At 32.5% G+C, this 20,718-nt stretch overlaps 2 protein-coding genes across 3 annotated transcripts in view; one reads left to right on the top strand and one right to left on the bottom strand.

Annotated features, from left to right (window-relative positions):
- The window catches only part of LOC129231722 (E3 ubiquitin-protein ligase NEDD4-like), a 93,492-nt gene extending 81,461 nt beyond the window's left edge, over window positions 1–12,031 (top strand). The window contains exons 18-22 of the mRNA XM_054866087.1: window positions 1,464–1,534; window positions 1,754–1,923; window positions 2,668–2,896; window positions 6,813–6,982; window positions 7,623–12,031. Coding sequence (XP_054722062.1) covers window positions 1,464–1,534; window positions 1,754–1,923; window positions 2,668–2,896; window positions 6,813–6,982; window positions 7,623–7,725 — 743 coding nt within the window. The 3' untranslated portion in view covers window positions 7,726–12,031. The remainder of the gene's footprint in view (window positions 1–1,463; window positions 1,535–1,753; window positions 1,924–2,667; window positions 2,897–6,812; window positions 6,983–7,622) is intronic.
- Window positions 12,032–17,776: 5,745 nt separating this feature from the next.
- Window positions 17,777–20,718, bottom strand: part of LOC129231733 (probable aconitate hydratase, mitochondrial) — a 77,845-nt gene continuing 74,903 nt past the window's right edge. For both annotated transcript variants that reach the window (XM_054866102.1, XM_054866096.1), the window contains exons 20-22: window positions 20,189–20,321; window positions 18,573–18,694; window positions 17,777–17,973 (exon numbers count right to left, since the gene is read on the bottom strand). In XM_054866102.1, coding sequence (XP_054722077.1) covers window positions 17,839–17,973; window positions 18,573–18,694; window positions 20,189–20,321 — 390 coding nt within the window. In that variant the 3' untranslated portion in view covers window positions 17,777–17,838. The remainder of the gene's footprint in view (window positions 17,974–18,572; window positions 18,695–20,188; window positions 20,322–20,718) is intronic.

The raw sequence follows: 20,718 nt of genomic DNA, 5'->3' as shown, positions 1-20,718 counted from the left end.
ACAAACAATTAAAACTGAATTAGTTATTCATATTGATCAAACTAAGAACACAAATAAATAATTTTGCTGATTATAAATAGAAAATGCATCATCAAAGTTAAATGCATCAAAATTAAATATCAATCTGGACTTATCGAATGATTCTTTTCAAGAGTTTTTTGGTTTTACTTATGCCAACTCAATACCAGCTTCTATATATGTTAAGAACAAAGATGTCATTAATTTGCATCAAATATTTGTAAGTTTTAGGGAAAAGCCCACAAGTACTCAATAACATTGAGAATTGCTAAGAATTGCGTGTTTGGAGCTTTCGTTTTTGAATTTCGAAAAATCACTGGCCCTAATATTACAAAATATGGCCTTACAATTGCGTTTTAAGACTTGAGTTTAAGAAAAATATTCGTGCAAGGGTCCCCATACCGCCTTTCCTTAATATCACAAGCAATAGGTTTTTTAAACAGCACTTACAAAAAATTTAAGTGGAATAGCTCCTGAATGTAAAACATTGCTTAAATATTTTTGAGCATAATTTTGAACAATTTTCCAAGGAAATGCTCCAGATCCTCCTATCCATAAAATCTTCAAAGTTTGTCTTCGAAAGTTTCATTTTTGAAACTTCAATTTCGAGAACTACAGGGGGAGAAGGGATTGATTTCAATCTGTTTAAAAAAATCATTCGATCGGAAACAGTCTCTGAGCTCCCTCACTTACTCTAACGTCAATAAACATGGCCTATAATCGCGTTTTTAAGGTTAAAATTGCGTTTTTAAACCTAAAAGTTTCAACATTTTGACCGGACACCTTTGCACCTTTTTCCTATCCGATCAATAAAAAAAAAGTTTTTTGTTCCTTCAATGTTCCCTCCTAAAACTTTTTTCTGGTTACATCACAGTAAGCAGGGACAGAATTCAAGCAAATTTGGTGGGAACTAGACAAAGGAGAAGTACCTTTTGTTTGATTCTTATCAGTTATATTCGGAGAAATTGTCATACAAAGGAAACAAATGTTTTTAAGACTTAGAAAGAGGAATGTTTTCGTGCCCTAGGAAAAAAATAGAGAATCATTTCAATAATTCTCATTTTCTGTTTCTATCACTGTGTATGTACGATACACAAATTGAAGGAGGCGCCGTAAGGCGCTACTAATTTTATACGATTGCGGCATTTTATACGATAAGGGGAGCCACAAGGCGCCCTTCATATCGTTTGAATGTCGTTGCGTTCCGTCGAAACAAGGGCCGCCGCCTCATTTCATGGCGCCCGGGGGATGCCCCCCCCCCCCATTCGGACGCCCCTGCTAGTTGATTCTGTATCTTGAAAACTGGAGCCAATCTCAACTTTTTATGGTAGTTTACGTGTTTAGCGAGCCAAAATACTTCAAAAATAGCTATTTTTGAGCCGGATGCATTTTTGGTGTTGACTAGTGTAATTAAACTTGTTATAATCTAGGAATTTTTTTTTTAGCCTTCTTTATTCGTCCTTTTTATAAAATGATGCTTGGGAAACCTATTAGCCTTAAAGACATGGAATCAGTGGTGAGTTAATTAGTTGTTTTATTAATGTGCTGTGATAAATTTTATAATGAATAAGTAAATAAATAATAATGTAATGTAAATAACTTATATGGAAATATTTATATATGACAAATTATAGAAGTAAAATATTTTCTTATAAAACCATTTACACGTGAGCATTTCTCTGTTTTTCTGCCAAGAAGTATCTAATAATAGTATTATATTGTATTTTTTTGCAAGGATTCTGAGTATTATAATTCACTGTTATGGATTATGGAAAATGATCCTGCTGACTTGGACTTAAGGTTTTCCATAGATGAAGATTTATTCGGTCAAATGCAGCAAAGAGACTTGAAGCCCAATGGCAGTGAAATTCCAGTTACCCAAGAGAATAAAATGGAATACATCAAGTAAAATTGCTTGTTAATAATGATAAAAGTATTCACAGTTCGCATAAGTGTCTGGAGTTTTCTGGAAAAAAAATCAACTGTTCTGAAATGTTCTAAAATATTGTCGATTATCTTAAATTTGTTTTGGTTATGTCACAAGATCTTGTGCTTTCGTTATATTGTGTTAAAATGTTCAATTGCTACTCTTTTTTTTTTTTTTTCTACATTTGAGCTCAAGTAGTAAACACACTGTATTTCTCAGGAAAATTCCCTCTTTAGCACTTTAATGAAACAGAGATGTATTTCATTCTTCTGACTGCTACAGCTTTAGTTTTATTGAGTTGAATTCATCAATAGTTTGTTGAGATTGAGGTAAATTACATCATTGGTTAAAAATGGGGTAGACTGGGTAAAAACTTATTTAAAAAAAAAAAAAAAACATTATTTTCCGCACCCACTAATAAAATATAGGTTATGTACCATTCTTTGGTTTCTTTAACAAGTTTTGTTTTGTACTTCATAATTTTATTTATGCTGAAGAACAAGAAAAACTTAAAGGTAATTTTTTCTCATGGTTTGCATTTAAACCCTGAAACTAAACTTATAGATACTGAATTAAGCAACTTTTATAACTTCATAAAATAAAGTCTTTTGCTTACAATCAAAAATTGTCTCCTGTATAATCAGTTACATGCACCTTATTTATTGCTTAGTGTGTCTGTATTTAATTGTATTAAGCTTAAATAATTCTAATATCTTCTTCAGTTTAGTCATTCAATGGAGATTTGTGTCCAGAATTGAGCCCCAGATGAATGCCTTCTTGGAGGGTTTTGGCGAAGTGGTTCCTATGCATCTAATAAAATTATTTGATGAGAATGAGTTAGAGCTCCTGATGTGTGGCATTGGTAAGATCGATGTCAAAGATTGGAAGCAGAACACTGTTTATAAAGGAAGCTATCATGCCAACCACATTGTGATACAATGGTTTTGGAGGGTAAGTTTAGTTTTGCTGTCTGAAAATAATCTATGGATGTTATTAACTTATTGTAATCCACAAAGATAAGTATGCATAGGAAGCATATCATATGTGCAAAATTTTAAAATCACACATGATGAAACTAAGAGTTGTTTATGTTACTAGTAAGCATCAAAATTTCTGTAATCTCAAGCACAGCAGTACTGCAGTTCCAGCACTTCTACCTTTCTCCTCCTACACCTCATACCATTTCTTGAACTTGAGAAAAGATTGAGCAACCATTCCATTATTAAGCGTAATTCAGACATTGTCCGCATGCCACGTTAGCTATGAGTTTTCTCCCTAAAACCAGTTTTCAGTCAATATTGCCATGACAGCAAGCCGCAATGTACGGCACCCGTCAACGTGACGAGAAGCTAGATATTTGACATCCGTACAGTTGAAAGCCCCCTGTGTTGAGAGTCTACACAGGATGAATGCGCTGTCTCTCTATTTTGTGAGTACTGTCATGTGCTTTGCGTGAGTCAGTAATATACTGACCGCATATTACTGACCCGACTGCTTCTCCCCGTTCAGAAATCCATCCATTTTACGTCAGGGCATATTTTAATGGGGATTTTTTGGGCAATTGCCCACACAGTCAAATAAAATTGTCCACCTACATTTTTCCTAAATTTTTCTATTGGTTATGTGTTTCTATATATTTTTTATTTTTCTGTAAAAAAATAAAAGTGTGACCCTTAACCCTTCCCATAAGCAAAAGTCTTTTAAATAAATAAAACTATTAAACAACGATGTCTCACACTCCAAAACTCATAGATGGCAGCACATAACACGTAAACAGAGTTTTATGGATTGACGTCACTGTAATCTTCCATAGCCATTTTTTTTAGGTGAAACCAGCCTAGTAATGTGGATCGGGTAAATACCCAGCGGGTAGGTAAATATTTTTTGGGTATTTACCCAAGGCTTGGGTAAATACCCAAAAACTGGGTATTTTACAAAAAAAAAAAAAAAAAAATGCAAAAAGTGAATGGGATTTTTTTTTTTTAAATCTAAGTATAAAAAATTGGTAAAACTGATACAAACATATGTATTATACAGTTTCTAATATTTTTTATTCAAAGATTTGATGAAATCATGAAAGAAATATATCGTGTGAACCAAAGAATCTTTCTTTTCACTGTCGTAATTGTAGAAGATGTTTGATTTTTTTTGTATCCAGTTAAGCTTTTTACTTTCTGTAGAACTGCTTTTTATATCTGAAATTTGGCTATCAACATTGATTAGGCATATCCAACACACTTAATGTGAATATCATATTAGATTGCTAAGTTGTTTCACACAATAATTCTTTAAATATGTGATCAAAATACAATTTTTTAGCAAAAATTTATTGTTTCGTATATGGTTGGTTATACAAGGTGTATACTGAAAGTAATGCAATGGTTTTCTCCAGGCCGCTTTTATTGGTCGGAGTATAATCGAACTACTTGGTTTAGGTGAGGGGGGACCCTAAGGGTTTTCTGGAAAACCAGTCTCAGGGTTCTCTGAGCTGTAGAAGTGGCCAGACGTAAGTTAATGTCAACCTCTGTGCATCGACCATGTCACGGAAAAAATGGTACACGATTAAGTTTTGTTGCTTAACCAACAAAATCTCTTCAGGAGACTAACAAAATGATTCGTGAGTCTCAAGGGCGCCCATATGCAAAATTTTAAGAGGAGGCTCAGATATTTTCCCCATATTTTAGCAGGATATTTCTTTATAGAAACCAATTTCAGTTCCGATTAGAGTTATTAAAATTTGACATTTTTAATAACGTATTCAATTATGGCTGGAAAAGAAATGTTTTTACATTTTTGAAAAGAAAAAGTACTAAAAACAATGAAATGCTAATTTCTAAGAGAGGGCTTGAGCCCTCACTTACCCCCCTATATGGGCGCCCATGGTGAGTCTTACGAGAACTCTTCTCTGTCCTATTCATAAGTTTTGAGGTGGTTAAAGACCTCTAAAGAGGGCCGGGAAGAGGTTCAAGATAAACAACGTTCTAGGCGGCTGTCAACTAGCAAAACCAAAAACAATGTGGCTTGTGTTCCTCAGTTGTTGGACTTTGACCCTCGATTGACTATCAAGATGGTTGCAAATGACATGTCGTCTACTGCTGTGTTTCACATTACTCAAGATTTAGCAATGAGAAAAGTGAGGCAAGTTTGCCAAAGCACCTTGCCATAAGGCGCTGTGAGTTCTTAGCTAAACCACAGGTGAAAACGCTGTCCCAGCCCCCTATAGTCCTGATGTCGCCCAGACAGATTTCTTTTTGTTCCCTCGGATTAAGGTAGGCCTGAAATGAACCCATTTTTCATACCTAGAAGAGATCCAATCAGCCGTGACGAAGACCTTAGGAGAATTCCCCAAAAACACCTTTCAGGGCACTTACCAGTCATGGCAGAGACGATGGAAGAGATATGCAGAAGCCCAAGGACATAACTTTGAAGAATTTTAAGTGTTTGTGCAAATCTGTTCAGTAAATTACTTTTTAAAAAAAATTTGCATTACTTTTGGAATAGACCCTGTATATATACATAGTGGAATACACACAGAAAAGAGTTTTAGTTGAATATAAATTTTTTAAATAAATACCCGGGTAAAGACCCATTTTGGGTATTTACCCGGGTATATACCCTATGAGTATTTACCCCTAAATGTCCTGTACAAAGCTTGTAGTGCGTGGTCATTTGAAGCATTCATTTTCAGGCTCTCTATTATATTGTGTTGCAGTTGCATTTGATCGAGTATGCAAGTATGAGTGCTAAAAGAAAATCACAGCAGCAAATTTCTATTAAAGATGCATTTTTTGGTGAACCTAAGAAAAAGAAACTAGATTCAAATGGATCAATCTAGATTCTTCCTTAAGAGGTTTTCCATCTCCAGCTCGGTCACTTTCCTATGCGGGCTGATGAGTGCTAATAAGCACCAAACTGCAGTCCTCGGATGGAAATGACTGAGCTGGCGGTGTATTTCATTTAGATTCAAATGGTTCTAATGGTTGTATTATAATGAATGAAATTTAAAAAATTCAAAAACTCAGTGACTGTTCGAACTATTTATTACAGCATTAAGTTCTTTACACTCTTTTCCTATCTAACAAAATGACCATTAGCAATAATTTCCCTAATTCCAATTTTCACACCCCAACTCTTTTTTAAGGATTATTCAACTAACATAAACTGCACATTTACAATCCTCCCCCCTTCCGAGGAAGTTAGAGTTGCCCACACAGTCAAATTTCCTTAAAATATGACCTGTTTTACGTGACGTACGAATGATATCTGAATTACGCTTAGTTGAACGAGCTTCAATTTTGTGGGTAGCCTGTTTGTGGACTCCTCAGAGTTGAGGATTATAAAGGAGCTTTTTTACAAGCAAATTAAACCTGTATATATACAACGATACTACAAGGTGAAATGGCTGAATTGAGCTTCACTTCTGCCTTGGTTAGAGAGACAGTGGTGTTGTCTAATGGATTTCCACCAAGTTAAGGATACGCCTTGGTGGTTACTTGAGTACTCTGAGGACAATTTTTCTGTTCAAAATTAAATAATAAACTAAAATTTGTATAATATGTATATTTTGTTTCCTAATGAAATTTTATTTAATGTGAATCATTTTGGGCAATTATTCAAACAGCAAGTAGTGAAATGTTGCTGTATAAAGTACTAATAAGTACTATAAGTGAATATACTAGTACTATAAGTGAAATAGTGCTGTAACTAAGTATTTTTGCTTTGCTATCATATAAAACATGTGTGCTCATGTTTGGAACAATGTCTAAAAAAATTTCAGGGACGATATTCTTATTTGTTATTCCTAATTATGTAGTTGATTTTGCATGAAGTCTACATAGGTTTTGATTATTTATGATTCTGTTTTCAGATGGTAATGTCATTCACCAATGAAATGCGTGCCCGACTACTACAATTTGTGACAGGTACTTCTCGAGTCCCGATGAATGGCTTCAAAGAACTCTATGGCAGCAATGGCCCTCAGCTCTTTACTATAGAAAAATGGGGAACAACAGACAATTTGCCTAGATCCCATACTTGGTTAGTTTTAGGTTGCTTAGTTTTATACTTCGTTCTTTAGGTAAAAACTCGATTTGAGTCCTAACTATTTATAAATTTTCAGCATCTGCAGGAATGTTGCTTGTAATTTCTCAGTGAATTGTTGGTTAATTTATTGGAATTGTTGAATGAAATTTAATTGTTGGTTAATTTATTGGAACAACATAAAATGTAAAGAGTCTTAACATAGCTAAGCCAGATATTTAAACTATTTTGTGACCAAATGCGTACATAATATTCCTGTGCAGTAGAAACCTTCTTATCCAACTTAAAACCAAATGTTCTAGTACCACAAATTCAGATATTGAATAACAAAAGCATTGGGATGGATTTTCGTTGAATTTCAGCAAAAATCCATTTGCACACAGTTCCACAAAAGTCCCACTTAACATTTTGGTCAAAGTAGAAAATCCCACCTTGAATTTTTCTCTTCTTGATAAGTTTTTTTTAGTCATTTCTTGGCCACTGATCTAGCGTAATGCAGTTAGATTTAATATCCTTTAGTAACATTGCAAAATATTTAAAAAAAATTTATAATCAATTGTGCTTCAGACTTCTATTTGAATGTATGCTGTTGTGTGCTTTCAATTAAAACAAGTGAGAATTTCCCTTCCTTTTCTAGCTTCAACAGGCTGGATCTGCCTCCCTATGACAGCTATCAGGAACTGAGAGATAGGCTAATAACAGCAATTGAAGGTTCTGAAACGTTTGGAGGGGTTGACTGATTGCAGTGCTTGTGCGTAGAAAATCAAAAGTTTGCTGCAAGGAGCTCAATGGTGATGAACTGAGTAAATGATTATGAACTATTTTATTTAAGATGTTGTATATATTATGTAATAACAAATTAGTATAGAATATTTTCCAACTTTTGAATGTCTTGTTTGTTGAAATTTTGCTATTCATCTCTTGAAAATGAAGAGAAGCGGAAAAAATATTTGTTCATACGAAACTTCATTTTTGTTGTTGAATGTTAGCTTGTGCGCTTATGTCTGCCCCCCGTCACATTGCTCAAACTTGAAAACATGGGCTAAAAATAATTTATGTGATGTCGTGTTATCTAGTTGCTTCGTTATGTGTTGTATGATTTCAGATTTTTATTATTTAATGCTTTGTAGAAGTTGTTTTCGAAAGTTGTGTGGCAATTTTTGTTATGAAATTTTGAGATATTTTTAATGTAGTGAAATTATTATTATTATTACATGTAAAGTTAAAATCATGTGAAATTAAGCCCAAAAAACATGCCAGCTGTTTAGGAAACAAAGGAGTTGTGGGATTTGGTTTTAATACATATATTTTTTCTTTCTGTAGTGTAGTGCAGCTTCAATAGTGAGTACAATGGTTGTATTCCTTAGTTTGTCCTTTACATGTTCTTCATTTGAGCGAGACAAATTCAACATGAAAATTTCATTAGTCTTCATTAGAGTGCTAGATTTTTTTTTAAAGAATTTAGGATAATGGAAATATTGGGGTTTTTAATATAATAGGAAAAATAGTTCAAATCATTAACAAGTGTTCTGATTGTAAGTAGATGTCAGGACACCAGTTATAATTAGGTTAAGTGGCATGAATATATATTTTCATATTGAATTCTGTATAAATACAGCAGTGCTATTGCTTTAAAAGTAATGTGGGAATAGATTTACATGCTTACAGATTTAAAAAGTAAAGAAATGTTTTTAAAAAAACTTTGTAATTCCTCAAATATCCCGTCTCTTGCTAGACTTAAAAAAAAAAAATGTGCCAAGTTAGCAATTAAATTTTAGTTAATCAGAAAGTACATTAAACTATGTAAATTATTTGCTGACAAGTTTATTCGTATATGTTATTGAACAACTGTGGAATTTTGAAGTTACCATTTTTTTTTTTTTTTAATTGTCAATGCATTTTAGTCAACAAGTGCAAATCCAATTGTACTACTAAACGAGCTGCTATGCCTCAGAATTCCGAGAAATAACCCTTAATGACATTTTATTATTATAAGCAAAAATTTTTGCAGCGTTCTATATCTTAAATGCATGAATATTTCTAACAATGTCCCACCCCCCTTTAACTTTAGTTCATTACGGCGCCTATTTTATCTCCTTTTCCTTATGTAGTATTCATTACTTTATTCATTCCAGAATGTATCATCTATCATGGATTGAAAGAATTTTAATAGACTGTTTGCTTGCCAAATCAATCTGCTTCGAATCATTCCCATCAACTAGACTAATTTAATTAATTGGATATGAATTTCTCATGAGTTCTTTTTCAAAATAAAGTCCACTAGAATTGTGATATTTTATTAAGCTTGTTGTCACGTGAAAAATTGTTTTAATTTGCAACATCATTCACTCAGATTTCTTAAATGAACAAGTACATTTGAGTGAATGTAACTCGTTCATTTCTTCAATTAATGAGTACAATGTTTATGGATGGTATTGAAGCTAGAAAATTTTGCATGAAGAAGTAGTTTTCTTTTAAAGTTCATAATACTATGTTTAACTTCAAGAAAGCTGGAAACCCCTACTTGATTGAAACATTATTAATGCTAAAAATTGTATGTGTGATGTATGTCATTTTTATGTTTACATTTTTTAATTTTCAAATAAAGAAAGATTGTATTAAAATTAAATTAGACCGAAATAATATAAACCTCTTCCGCACAAGGGACATAATGTTGTATATCAAGCTTCGACATAGGCCCTACTACCTGCTAAATTGCCATTAATGTCCATGTGGTAATCGCCTGATTTCAATGAATTATATTTTGTTTTAAATAATCTATTTCATATTTTGACTATTATTTGTAATACATTATTTTAATGTGTTAGTTTTTTATGTGAATTATTTATTTTTCATGATATTTGTTTACGTAACTAAAAAAAAAAATTTGATTTGATTTTTCTGCTTAATGATATGTAGAATAATATTTTACTTAATCTGAAATCAAAACCTATTTATGTAGGTAACTACAGGGTTCGTACGGGTCATGGAAATCCTGTAAAGTCATGGAAAAAAAATAAGCAAATTTCAGACTTGGAAAAGTCATGGAAAATTGAAATTTTCAGTCTAAGTCATGGAAATTTATTTTCAGTCATGGAAAAATGTTCTGGGAAAAAAGTAACAGTAGCTAAAAAAAAGCATTAGAAATCTTGAGTGACTTAGTATTGCACCATAAAAGCTATTTAAACTGAAAAATTGAACGATCTCAAAAAACATTGCATCCAAGTTCGTTTCCATCACTCCTAAATCTTTATTTTAAGATTTATCAGAGTTTATCTCAATTTGTTGAAGGTTTTGGACAATCTTTGGTCAGGCGATAGAACACAGAAATCAGGCAATTTTAATGCTCAAAAACAGTAGTGCCCAATATACGGCCCGCAAAACTAATCCATGCGACCCACTGGTACGTTCAGTGTCATTATTCAAACATGTTCTGGAATTTCTGAACCTATTAATTTATATATGCATTTGAAAATGTACAAATAAGTAAACAAGTACATTTAAATCAAAAGATTTATTTACTATGAAATGTTTTTTTTTTTTTAAATATCTGGTTTAGAAACATGAATTTACTAAAGAATGTGGCTTTATTTTAAAGAACCAAAAAATTGTCAATTTGACATTAAAAGACAACTTTTGAAGCAAATTTATTGAAACTTAGTAATGATTCATTCAACCTTTTCCCCAATCATTATCATTCTGCCTGTTTAAAAAAAATAGTCGCCATGTTTAAGCATCATTCACTGTAGTTTTAACTTAAACTTATATGATGAAAACGGTAAGAATTCAGTTTTTTAGTTGTACACTGATATTTTTTCAATCAGGCAGTGGCATTCACATAAAAGTTTTGCTAATGCTCATTTCCACAAAAAAAAAAAAATCGTAAGTTTGATATTAAATAGTACTATTCTCTTCGTGTAACAATGTCATGAAAATTTTCATGAAGTCTTGGAAAAGTCATGGAATTTTTTCATCCAAATAGAGTATGAACCCTGTAACTATGATGCTCACTTTTTTAAAAAAATTGTGTATGTAAATAGTATTTCATTCATATTTTCTTTTTGCATTCAATCAATAAGTTGGCTTGTTCAATATTCAAATTAATCATAAAATGCACATTTATTATTAACTTTACAATAGAAACATTTGTTTTGATGAGAATTTCAGTATTGAGGAATTATTATGCAAAAAGAAAAGCCTCATTTAAAAATGCTTTAAAAATGAATTTTACTTTTAAAGCATATATTTATGTATTATTTCACATTTAAATGTAAACTTAACAAAACAAGTTAGTTTTTAGCAAATTAGATATTTTGTACTTCCTGTTGATACATTCATAATTACTTTTATAGCTCAGTTTTTTTTTAACATCTGTGCTTTTTTAGGCAGCATCAAATTCATGTTTGAAAATCATTTAATTGTAAATCTTATGTTTTTTAGGACAGAGAGGAAAAAATAACAAACTAGAATGTGGATTTTAAAAGTATTTTGATATAGATATATTCATTGTTAGCTTTGATGACTTATTTGAATTTTTATATGCTCATTTAAATTTGTACCCTCACTTTTACTATTCAATTAAATCCATAGCAGAATGTAATGGATATTTAAAAATATTTTGTAGGGTTAGTACAAGCAATGCAAACTTTTTTTCTTGCATTTTGTATATATGTGCCCAAGAAATTGATCATCACCTCGTATAAGGTATTTAACTTTGGGTTAATAGTTTAAATTCCATACATATTAGCATTTATAAAAAATCAATTTTATTGTTTAAATTTAAAAAAAAAAATAAATCCTTTATATCCAGACAAGCGTGATATTTTTATAGTAACATTGTGTTGGACAACAGCTTCATTTGGTGCCATTTCCGGTGTAAAAATTATTGAAATGTTAAATTTTATTTCACAAGTTAATGTACAAACCTTGCCATGTGATGCACTTTGTTTGGGAGCCTTTTGCCTATGGGACTTTTTAGTGTAACAGGGTTCATATGCTCCAGGAATTGTCAGGAAAAATTACATTGTTAAAAATCTCAGGGAAAAGTCGGGGAATTTTCTAAATCACCCCCCCCCTCCCCCCCGCCCACCATTTTTTTTCCTATTTTCTCCTAGGGAATTTTGTTGTGTGAGATCTAATCTTCATTTTTACCGATGTTTTCTGAAAAATATTGTGGCAAAATGATGCTGGCAATAAAAAAAGTTGCGACCGAAAAAAACTTCCATAGTCGCTATTTTTACCCTCAATAGTTCCAAAAAATTTCTCGTATGAGCAGGAACTGCACAAACTCAACAGGGGAGAAGACAACTGCTTCAGAAGCATAAGTCTGAAGGTGGGGGGATTTATCCGGGAAAATCGTTTTTTGATCGGAAAGTCTTTTCAGCCACATGTGAAACATAGTCGCCATCTTTGGTCATTCACAAGATGGAAGTAGAAATGATCATTAAATGCCTAAGTTTCCAAAACAAAGCAGAATTAGATGTTTTCTTCAACTGCAAACTAATGAAAGTAACACAAAATGTGCTAATTTGCTGCAAATTGTTTTTTTTTTTGAGCAATCGCATTGCTTATTGTTCTTACTTGACTGTCCTTGGCATTATGCTGATTTTATTTTCCCCCTACCTCCTTCTCCACCACCGTCGACCGGCTCCTCCCGATACTGCTCCTCTAGCGAAAATCGTCTCCAGGTTGCGTCCATATCCTACACACACACACCTACATATAGACACATACACACACCTGTACACAGACAAAAACACACACGCCGACATATACACACTCGTGATTGTGAAAAACATAATTTGAATTCAAAATGTCAAAATTCAAATTAATTTTTATTATTTTTTTTAAATATTATTATTATTACTTTAAACAATTTTCTTAAGAAATGAAAAAATTTGTTATTTAAACGTAATCTTATCCTCATTGCCTTAGAGGAAATTTGCTAAAAACTTTTCAACTGAATTGTAGTTTCATGAAGATTTATTATTTTTAAATTGTTTTCATGCTACAAGTTCAAGAAATTATATCTTTTTTTGCATAGCCGCCATATTTGGTCATTCCCAAGATGGAAGTACACAAGACTTCTTAACTGCCTAAGTTTCCGAAAACGGCATTGGATATTTATTGCAATGCAAACTATTGAAAACAATGCAAAATGTGCCCTTTTTTTTTCGGATAATTCGTAATAATTTTCTGGAGAAATGCAAAATATTTTATCTTCAAAACATTTTTTAAATTCTAATTGATTGTGCTAAAAACTGATTATTTTGTCTTATTTGTCGTTTATTAAGAATTATTAATTATTATAACTACTTTTATGCTACAAATTCAAAATTCTACTTATTATCTTAAATTTTTACCTTCGCCGCCATATTTGGTCTTTTGCACGATGAATTTTTGTGGATGAAAGGAGATGTAAATTTCCAAAAACAGAATTGGATGTTTATCTTAATGCAAAGTAAACTATTGAGAGTAACATAAAATATAAATTACATTATGAATTTTAAAAAAATTAATCATTTTTTAGAATTTATTTTAATTTTAGTGTAAGCATACTTTAATATGCGTTAAAAAAAAACTGATTTTGAAAGAGAAGAAAAAAAAAGGAAACAATTCCAAGATTTTTTTTTCATCTAAGAAAAAAGTATGAGTTAATTCGCATTGCTACTTTAAACAATTTTAATTATTTTGAAAATATTTCTGTTTAAATTTAATTTTGAATGAAGCGAGTAACCTGGGATTTTCTAAAAAACAATTTGGAAAAGTCAGGGCATTTGTTTCAGCCACAAGTGTATGAACCCTGTGTTGCCAGTAACAAGGAAAGCCAAATGGAACAAATTGTGAACAGCCTAGCTGGGTTAGTATATTTGTTTTATCAGGAAGAAAAATTGAATTGATTCCAAATGTCACCAAAAACTCCCATAAACAAAAGTCTCCATTTTGTTTTGTGTCTAGTAATAAGCTTTGGTTTGCTTTAACCTTCCTAGCAATATTAAAGCAGTGTTTTGTAAATACTGAAAAAAAAAATCCTTCATAATACTTAGCGATGCTACTGCTAATGGAAAGGTTAATGTGCCTTATCTTGAAATTGCGTAATTGATTGCAAGATCGTTTCAATATGTTTAGGTGCATTGATGGAAATAAATTATTGATATCATATAAAGTTTTCTTTTTTTACATTGTGTGTCAGAATTTACTTTTATTTTCTTTTTGCCAGGCTAACAATTTTTCTCTACAAAGAGTGAGCATGCAATTTGATTTCCATGTTTTGATTTCACCAATATTATGTTTCCTCTTATTCTGAATAGTTCGAAAATAACATCATAATCAAAGTAGAATGTTAAAATGCAGAAATAACTGAAATGTCTTACATAAAGTTACTAGAGGTTTTATTCAAATTTTTGATTTCAGTTTTTATAGAACCTAAGTTCAATGCAAAAATCTTGAACAGCTTTTGTTCTAATTACAGTCGACTCTCGATATCTCGAAGTACGAGGGACCAAGAAAAAGATTCGACATAGCCGAAGTTCGAGATACCGAAAACTAACTATTATTTCCCTTTTGAAACAATTGTAAAAGTAATTAAACAAAACCACACATAAATGCTCAGATAGGAGAGAAAACTTGTATTAGTTTCCCAAAAAAAAAAACTACAAAAGTGTGTAAAACTTGAAGAACATAAGCAAAAATAATATTACTAATAAAAAAATGTATTTCTTACTTCACATTTAATAAATATTGCTTTATACTTGCTTGTTTTTTTGAATTAATATTTCTGCTATGTATGAAATCATTAATTTTACTCATGGCATTGAATATATCCTGTGGAACATTTTCCCGACTTTCAATAGAACGATGAATAATCGATAGTGCATTACTAACATCTGCATTTGTTGGCAAATCATTATGTTCAGAAATTTCAATTTTTTCTTCATTGTCCGTACCATCTTCTTTAGCTGTTACTTCTGCAATAATATCTTCATCGCAAAGTTCACCGCAGGTAATGAGCTCGGAGTCAACGTTTATGAAGTCAGAAAGTTCCAATGATTGTTCTTGAAACACATCTCTGAACTCGTTGTCCAAACATTCGTTAACCTCATCAACAATATTGGGAGCACTTGAAGGAAAGAATCCGCATTTCTGAAAACAATGAGCAATTGTGTCTTGGGAAACATCATTTTGCCAGGCACTAAAAACCATTCGAAGAGCATCTAATACCGATATGGAACTTGTATGCTCTTTATTATTTTCAATATCGTTGATGAGCTTTCTAATTACTCGTTTCCTATAATGCACTTTTAAATTACGAATTACTCCCTGATCAGCTGGCTGAAGTTTTGCCGTTGTATTTGGTGGGAAGAATTCAAGCTTAATTGACTTTAAATTTTTTAACTTTGGATGTGCTGGACAATTGTCCACAAACAGCAAAACTTCTCGAGATTTTTTATGAAAACTCAAATCAAGTTTTCTCACGTATTCTTCAAACAGCTCGCTGGTCATCCAGGATTTCTTATTGCTTTTGTAATTTACCGGCAAAGATTTGACGTTTTTAAAGCAACGTGAGTTTTTCGATTTACCAATAACTAAGAGGGGTAATTTTTCTGATCCATCAGCATTGGCACCAACAAGAACAGTTAAGCGATCTTTGCTCATTTTTCCTCCAGTGCAGGACTCTCCTTTGAACATTAAAGTTTTTTGGGGAACACATTTGTAGAATAATCCGGTTTCATCAATATTAAAGACGTCTGATGCTTTGTAACCAAACAGTAGGGTGGGAAGTCTTATTCTCCATTCTTCACAAAGACTTTCCGGGACGTCTTTAGCTTCTCCATGTAAATTCCGAAAAACTATGTTATGACGAGCTTTAAACCTCTCGAGCCATCCACTGCTTGCTACAAAGTCCATGTGTCCAAGGAGTTTGCCAAAATCAAGTGCTTTTTCACGAAGGAGAATTCCACTCACAGGGATTTCAGTCCGCTTATGCTCATAATTCTTAAACCATTTCAAGAGTGCCGTTTCAATGTCGGTGTATGGGTCACTCCTTGATTTTTTTACGATTAAGATTTGCAGAACCGCCCTTTGTTTCGTAATGTTCTAATGTTTTTTCTTTGTTCGACATTATTGTCGATAATGTATTCGGCGGTATGCCATATTTCAGGGCCAAGTCCTTTTTCTTAACGGTAGGATTATTCTCTACATCTTTAATTAAATCGACCTTTTCTTCAATAGTTAAAATTTTTAGCTTTCTCTTACTCATTTTTCAAAACGCTGAGCATGCAATCATTTACTAAATGCTATGAGTGCTAAAAAGCTGAGATCAGCGAAGCTTCAAGTGAGCAGTTCCAAGTTCAATTGGTGGGTCACTAACTGGTTTAGCCCTCACCCAGGGGGTATTACACGTGCTCTCTTTCTTGCTAATCCCTTATCAACGTCTGGTCTATCTCCCTTTTGTACTCGTTCTAACAGAGCCACTGAAAAGAACTTATTGAAGCGTGAACAAGCAACGCGTGAACGAGTGCATTTTAGCTCTTTCTCTCGTCAAAAGAGGTGGCGACCTGTCAATTACGCCCCCGTCTTCAAAGCCCTAACAAAAGGGAGCAGGTGGTGAAAATAGCAGAATTTTCTCCGTCATTTTACGGTCAAGTTGGTTTCGCTACTGATAATCGGGACAATAAATGTTAAGAGATGTCTGTCTCAAACTTCAAGATAAGCGGAGTGAACTTCGAGTTAACGAAAAAAAAAACCCATTAAGAACATTAGCAGAAGTTTGGGACCATCCAAAAACTTCGACATAAGCGAAAATTCGAGTTCAGCGAAGTCGAGATATCGAGAGTCGACTGTATTATTAGATAAAATTCTGGGGACCACCCCCCAATGTTTATCATTTCTTGATATAGGGAATTTTTTTATAGTAGTGAAGAAATTTCCTGTATTTTTTATATTTATTATTCAAATTGCATTTACAGAAATAATTGAAACTTAAAATAGTATTAAGAATGCTTAAAATATAACATTAATGTGCATTGAGATTCCTGGGAATGCACTGTCCCCATTGTTTATCACTATATCAAGAAATGTTAGAAATATAAGAATACATTAATGCTGTATCATAAGCATACTTAATTTCCTTTTTTACGTCTGTGAATGTAACTGGAATGAATATAAATAATATGAAGTATTTTTACTGCATCTCTGCGATGCAACTCGTAGGACACACACGATGCTTGCAGGATTTTTTTACTATGGTTTTTTTTTTTTTTTTTGGAACATGGGGCTCATAGGAGTGTGTTCGATAGTTTGGTTTTATACCGAAAAAATACTCCCATGAATGGCTACCTCTGGAGTCACTCAGAAAAAATGTTGAACTGTTAATGAAATGCTCCCTTCCCCTCCAAATAGAAATTATGGCCATGAAACTGGTTAAAAAATAAAAAATAGGAGTGAGAGGTGGGGGGGGGACCATTTACAAAAATTGGGGTGTGATGGAGGAAAACAATGATCATATTTAGATTCAGAGGGTCCTATTACATAAGCATCAACAAGAACGATGTCAGAAGCATTTGAAACGGCCATTGGCATTTTAATTTTTGCCTTTCTTAAACCAAATATCTTTCTTTTTTGTAAAAAAAAATAAGGGTTTTTGAATAATTAAAAAATAATAATGATTCTAAGGATCCTCAATTAATGAATAGTAAAATAAATAAATAAAGCTACATCAGCTTCTACTCTACCTAGTAGAAGTTAGTAAAGGCTTACTTCCAATTTAAGCATTTTTTTTTTTTTTTTTTTGGTAAAGAAATCAAAACTTTTATTGACAATCTCAGTGAACTACATTCAGAAAAAATAGTTGATCAAGATTTCAGTTCCGCCATTCTGTTTAAAGCACTTCCAGCTTTGAACCATTCAATTTGTGGCTCATTCATGGTATGATTAAGTAATATTGTTTCAATGGTCCCATCTTCATGTTTGATTTCACAAGTGACAGGCTGAGGAAAAGATGTGAGAATTATGTCATAATTATTTTAAAGCAAAAAATATATACATTCTACTTGCAAGTTACATTTTGTTCATACTTAGTTATAATTTGCACATGATGACCAGGAACCCTTTACTTAATGCAAAACAATAGAATAATGGATTCTTGTAACATATCTCCTCTACCTTACCCTGAGGAAGGTTGTCTTTGTAATTCTGAAGAATAAAAATGGCTAATTCTATCGCAACTTTACCCAATTACACTATTGGATTCATTAAAATGTTTAATGAAACTGCTGAAACACAAAGGTTGTTTTCAACTGGAGCGACTGGTTAACTCTAACCCAGGCTCAACAGAGGATAACCGACAGCATTCTAATAGATTACCAGTTAGCCGATCGTACATGAAAACCTTCTATGGATACTCGCCACACTAACCATTTTACGTTATGAAACGTCATGAAATGAACTGCTTGGGTTAACCGATAACTCTATTCGAACATGACCTAAATGTATGCCAAGTTACAATTTAGATTTTAAATACATACATAATGACAAAAATATCTTGAGTAACTGTAATAAGCAATTATTATGAAAAAATTTTAATTACCTTTTCTGGAGCTAAATTCTGCAAATTTAACAAGGATATTTTGTCAGATGGATGAATTTTTTCATAGTCTTTTGGATTTTGGAACACCAAGGGCAACAGACCTTGTTTTTTAAGATTAGTTTCTAAAGGAACAAAAATATTAGTTATTTCAAGTAATGAAGTGCATTTACTTATTTTTTCTTAAAAAAGTAACTCTCGTTGTTTCTAAAATGAATGCATTACTGTTTATGAAAACTGAAACACTATGAAAAAAAAAATCTAAATTAAATGAAATCTGTAGGAAATGTAAAACAATTCAGCATGCATAAGTCAAGAAGGCATCCTGCTTGCAAGAAACTCTCTATATTTCTCAGTGTGTATGGAATTAACACCGTAGCATTAAAATGCACTTTTGTTTATGCATTTGACTGCAATAAATGATTAGTTGTCAATATGTTTCATTAAAAAATGCAGATTTCTAGAAAAACAATCCAATGAGGTTGCATTACCATTCTTTGTAAACTTCCTCCCAGTGAAATCACCCATGGTGCAATGCTACACTAGTAGTGCACGTGGAAGAGACTAAGCACAGAGAGTCGTACGTCAAGTTCTTGAAATTCGGCCTTGTAATATGACACCACTTCATGACAATAGGCCATTCATCCTCTTGTTTCACAACTTCTCTGATACAGTATCCTCTCTGTTTAGGGCCAGCATAATTTGGAGTAGGCAGAACCACTCACTACACTCAATAGTGATTGTTTAGACAAAGCTTTCTTCCAGGATAAATCTGATCAAGAAATTTTGAAAGTAGATGTTCAGCTCAGTAGTATCTGATAATTATGCATCCATCATTAAAATCTACACTCTGGCAGGATTCCTCTGAAAAGTTGCCAATCAGCATGTTATTGCATGGGTTTATTTAGAAGGAAGACCTTTCACAAAATTCTGTAATCCAAAAACAGAATTGATAACCAATTAGGTTCAAAAAAATTATAGAGAAATAGAGATAGAAATCATTAAAAAAAAGTGATAACTATCATTTGGTGAGAAATTGGGACTGTAAGGAGGGTGGTTCAATACCTCCCAACTCAAAAACCTTGTCACACTTCTTGTTTCATTAGCGGGACATGTTTCTGGTAATGCAACCATCTTCTAACTGACATTTTGTCCTATTAGTGTCCACTAATAGGACAAAACCCAGCTCTATTCACCTATACTGTTTGCGTGCTCTGATCATCTTGGTTATCTTCAGCGTAATTTTAATTCGTACAGAGAATCGGCACATCTGTCAGAGCTCTTGTTACCTTATTTTTTGGAACCCCTACGTATATACATTTTACTTTGCGTTCAATTCTAAAACTCAATATGTACAGCAACGAAACTTTGGAATTCGACACTTGAGCCAAACTAGTTTATTGCATCACTAGAAATGCCATAATTCTGGTATATCATAGCCACCTATTATTTGGCCTTATTTAGGTTTCAAAAATTCCTGCATTTCATTTAAAATGTGATTAAAACTTTCATTTTGAGAACAATTTGGATATTTTAAAATTTAAAAACACATCCATTTTTAAATAATGATGTACTCGACTAAATTGCATTAAAAAAACAATGAACATAATTATATTTACCATGAATTCTTGCAAAACTTTTCACAATGATTGCACAGCCACCAAGATGTCTCGGTTCAAGTGCTGCATGTTCTCTGCTGCTCCCTTCACCGTAGTTTTCATCTCCCACAGCAATCCATTTGACTCCTTTAGCCTAGATGTTTTCAAGGAATTACTTTTTAATATTGAAATCAAAGAACTCTTTTAAAAAAATTTCAGCTTTTTTTTGGTATTGTATTGAGTATCTTGTAAATAAATTGATGTACAAATTTAAATGGTCAATTTAAACATCCTATAAGAATTGCAAAAGAACACATAACTGTAAAAATCACTGAAATTAAACATAGATGACTGTTGATTAGTGTAAGGGGAATTCATGACTTTCTTGACGTCTTACAGTGGAAATTTCAACTACATATTGAAAAATTTATAATGTTTTATTTTAATATTGCAATCAGTGGCAGAACCAGAAAATCATTTTTGAGGGAGAATGACTAATACCTTACATGGGGGGGACTAATGAAATTTTTTTAAAGTTAAAGTAATGAGGC

Source organism: Uloborus diversus, chromosome 1 (assembly GCF_026930045.1).
Source record: "Uloborus diversus isolate 005 chromosome 1, Udiv.v.3.1, whole genome shotgun sequence".
In the NCBI taxonomy this organism is placed as follows: Eukaryota; Metazoa; Arthropoda; class Arachnida; order Araneae; family Uloboridae; genus Uloborus; species Uloborus diversus.
Note: the sequence above shows the minus strand (reverse complement) of the source record. Positions and strands in the feature narration are given on the sequence as shown.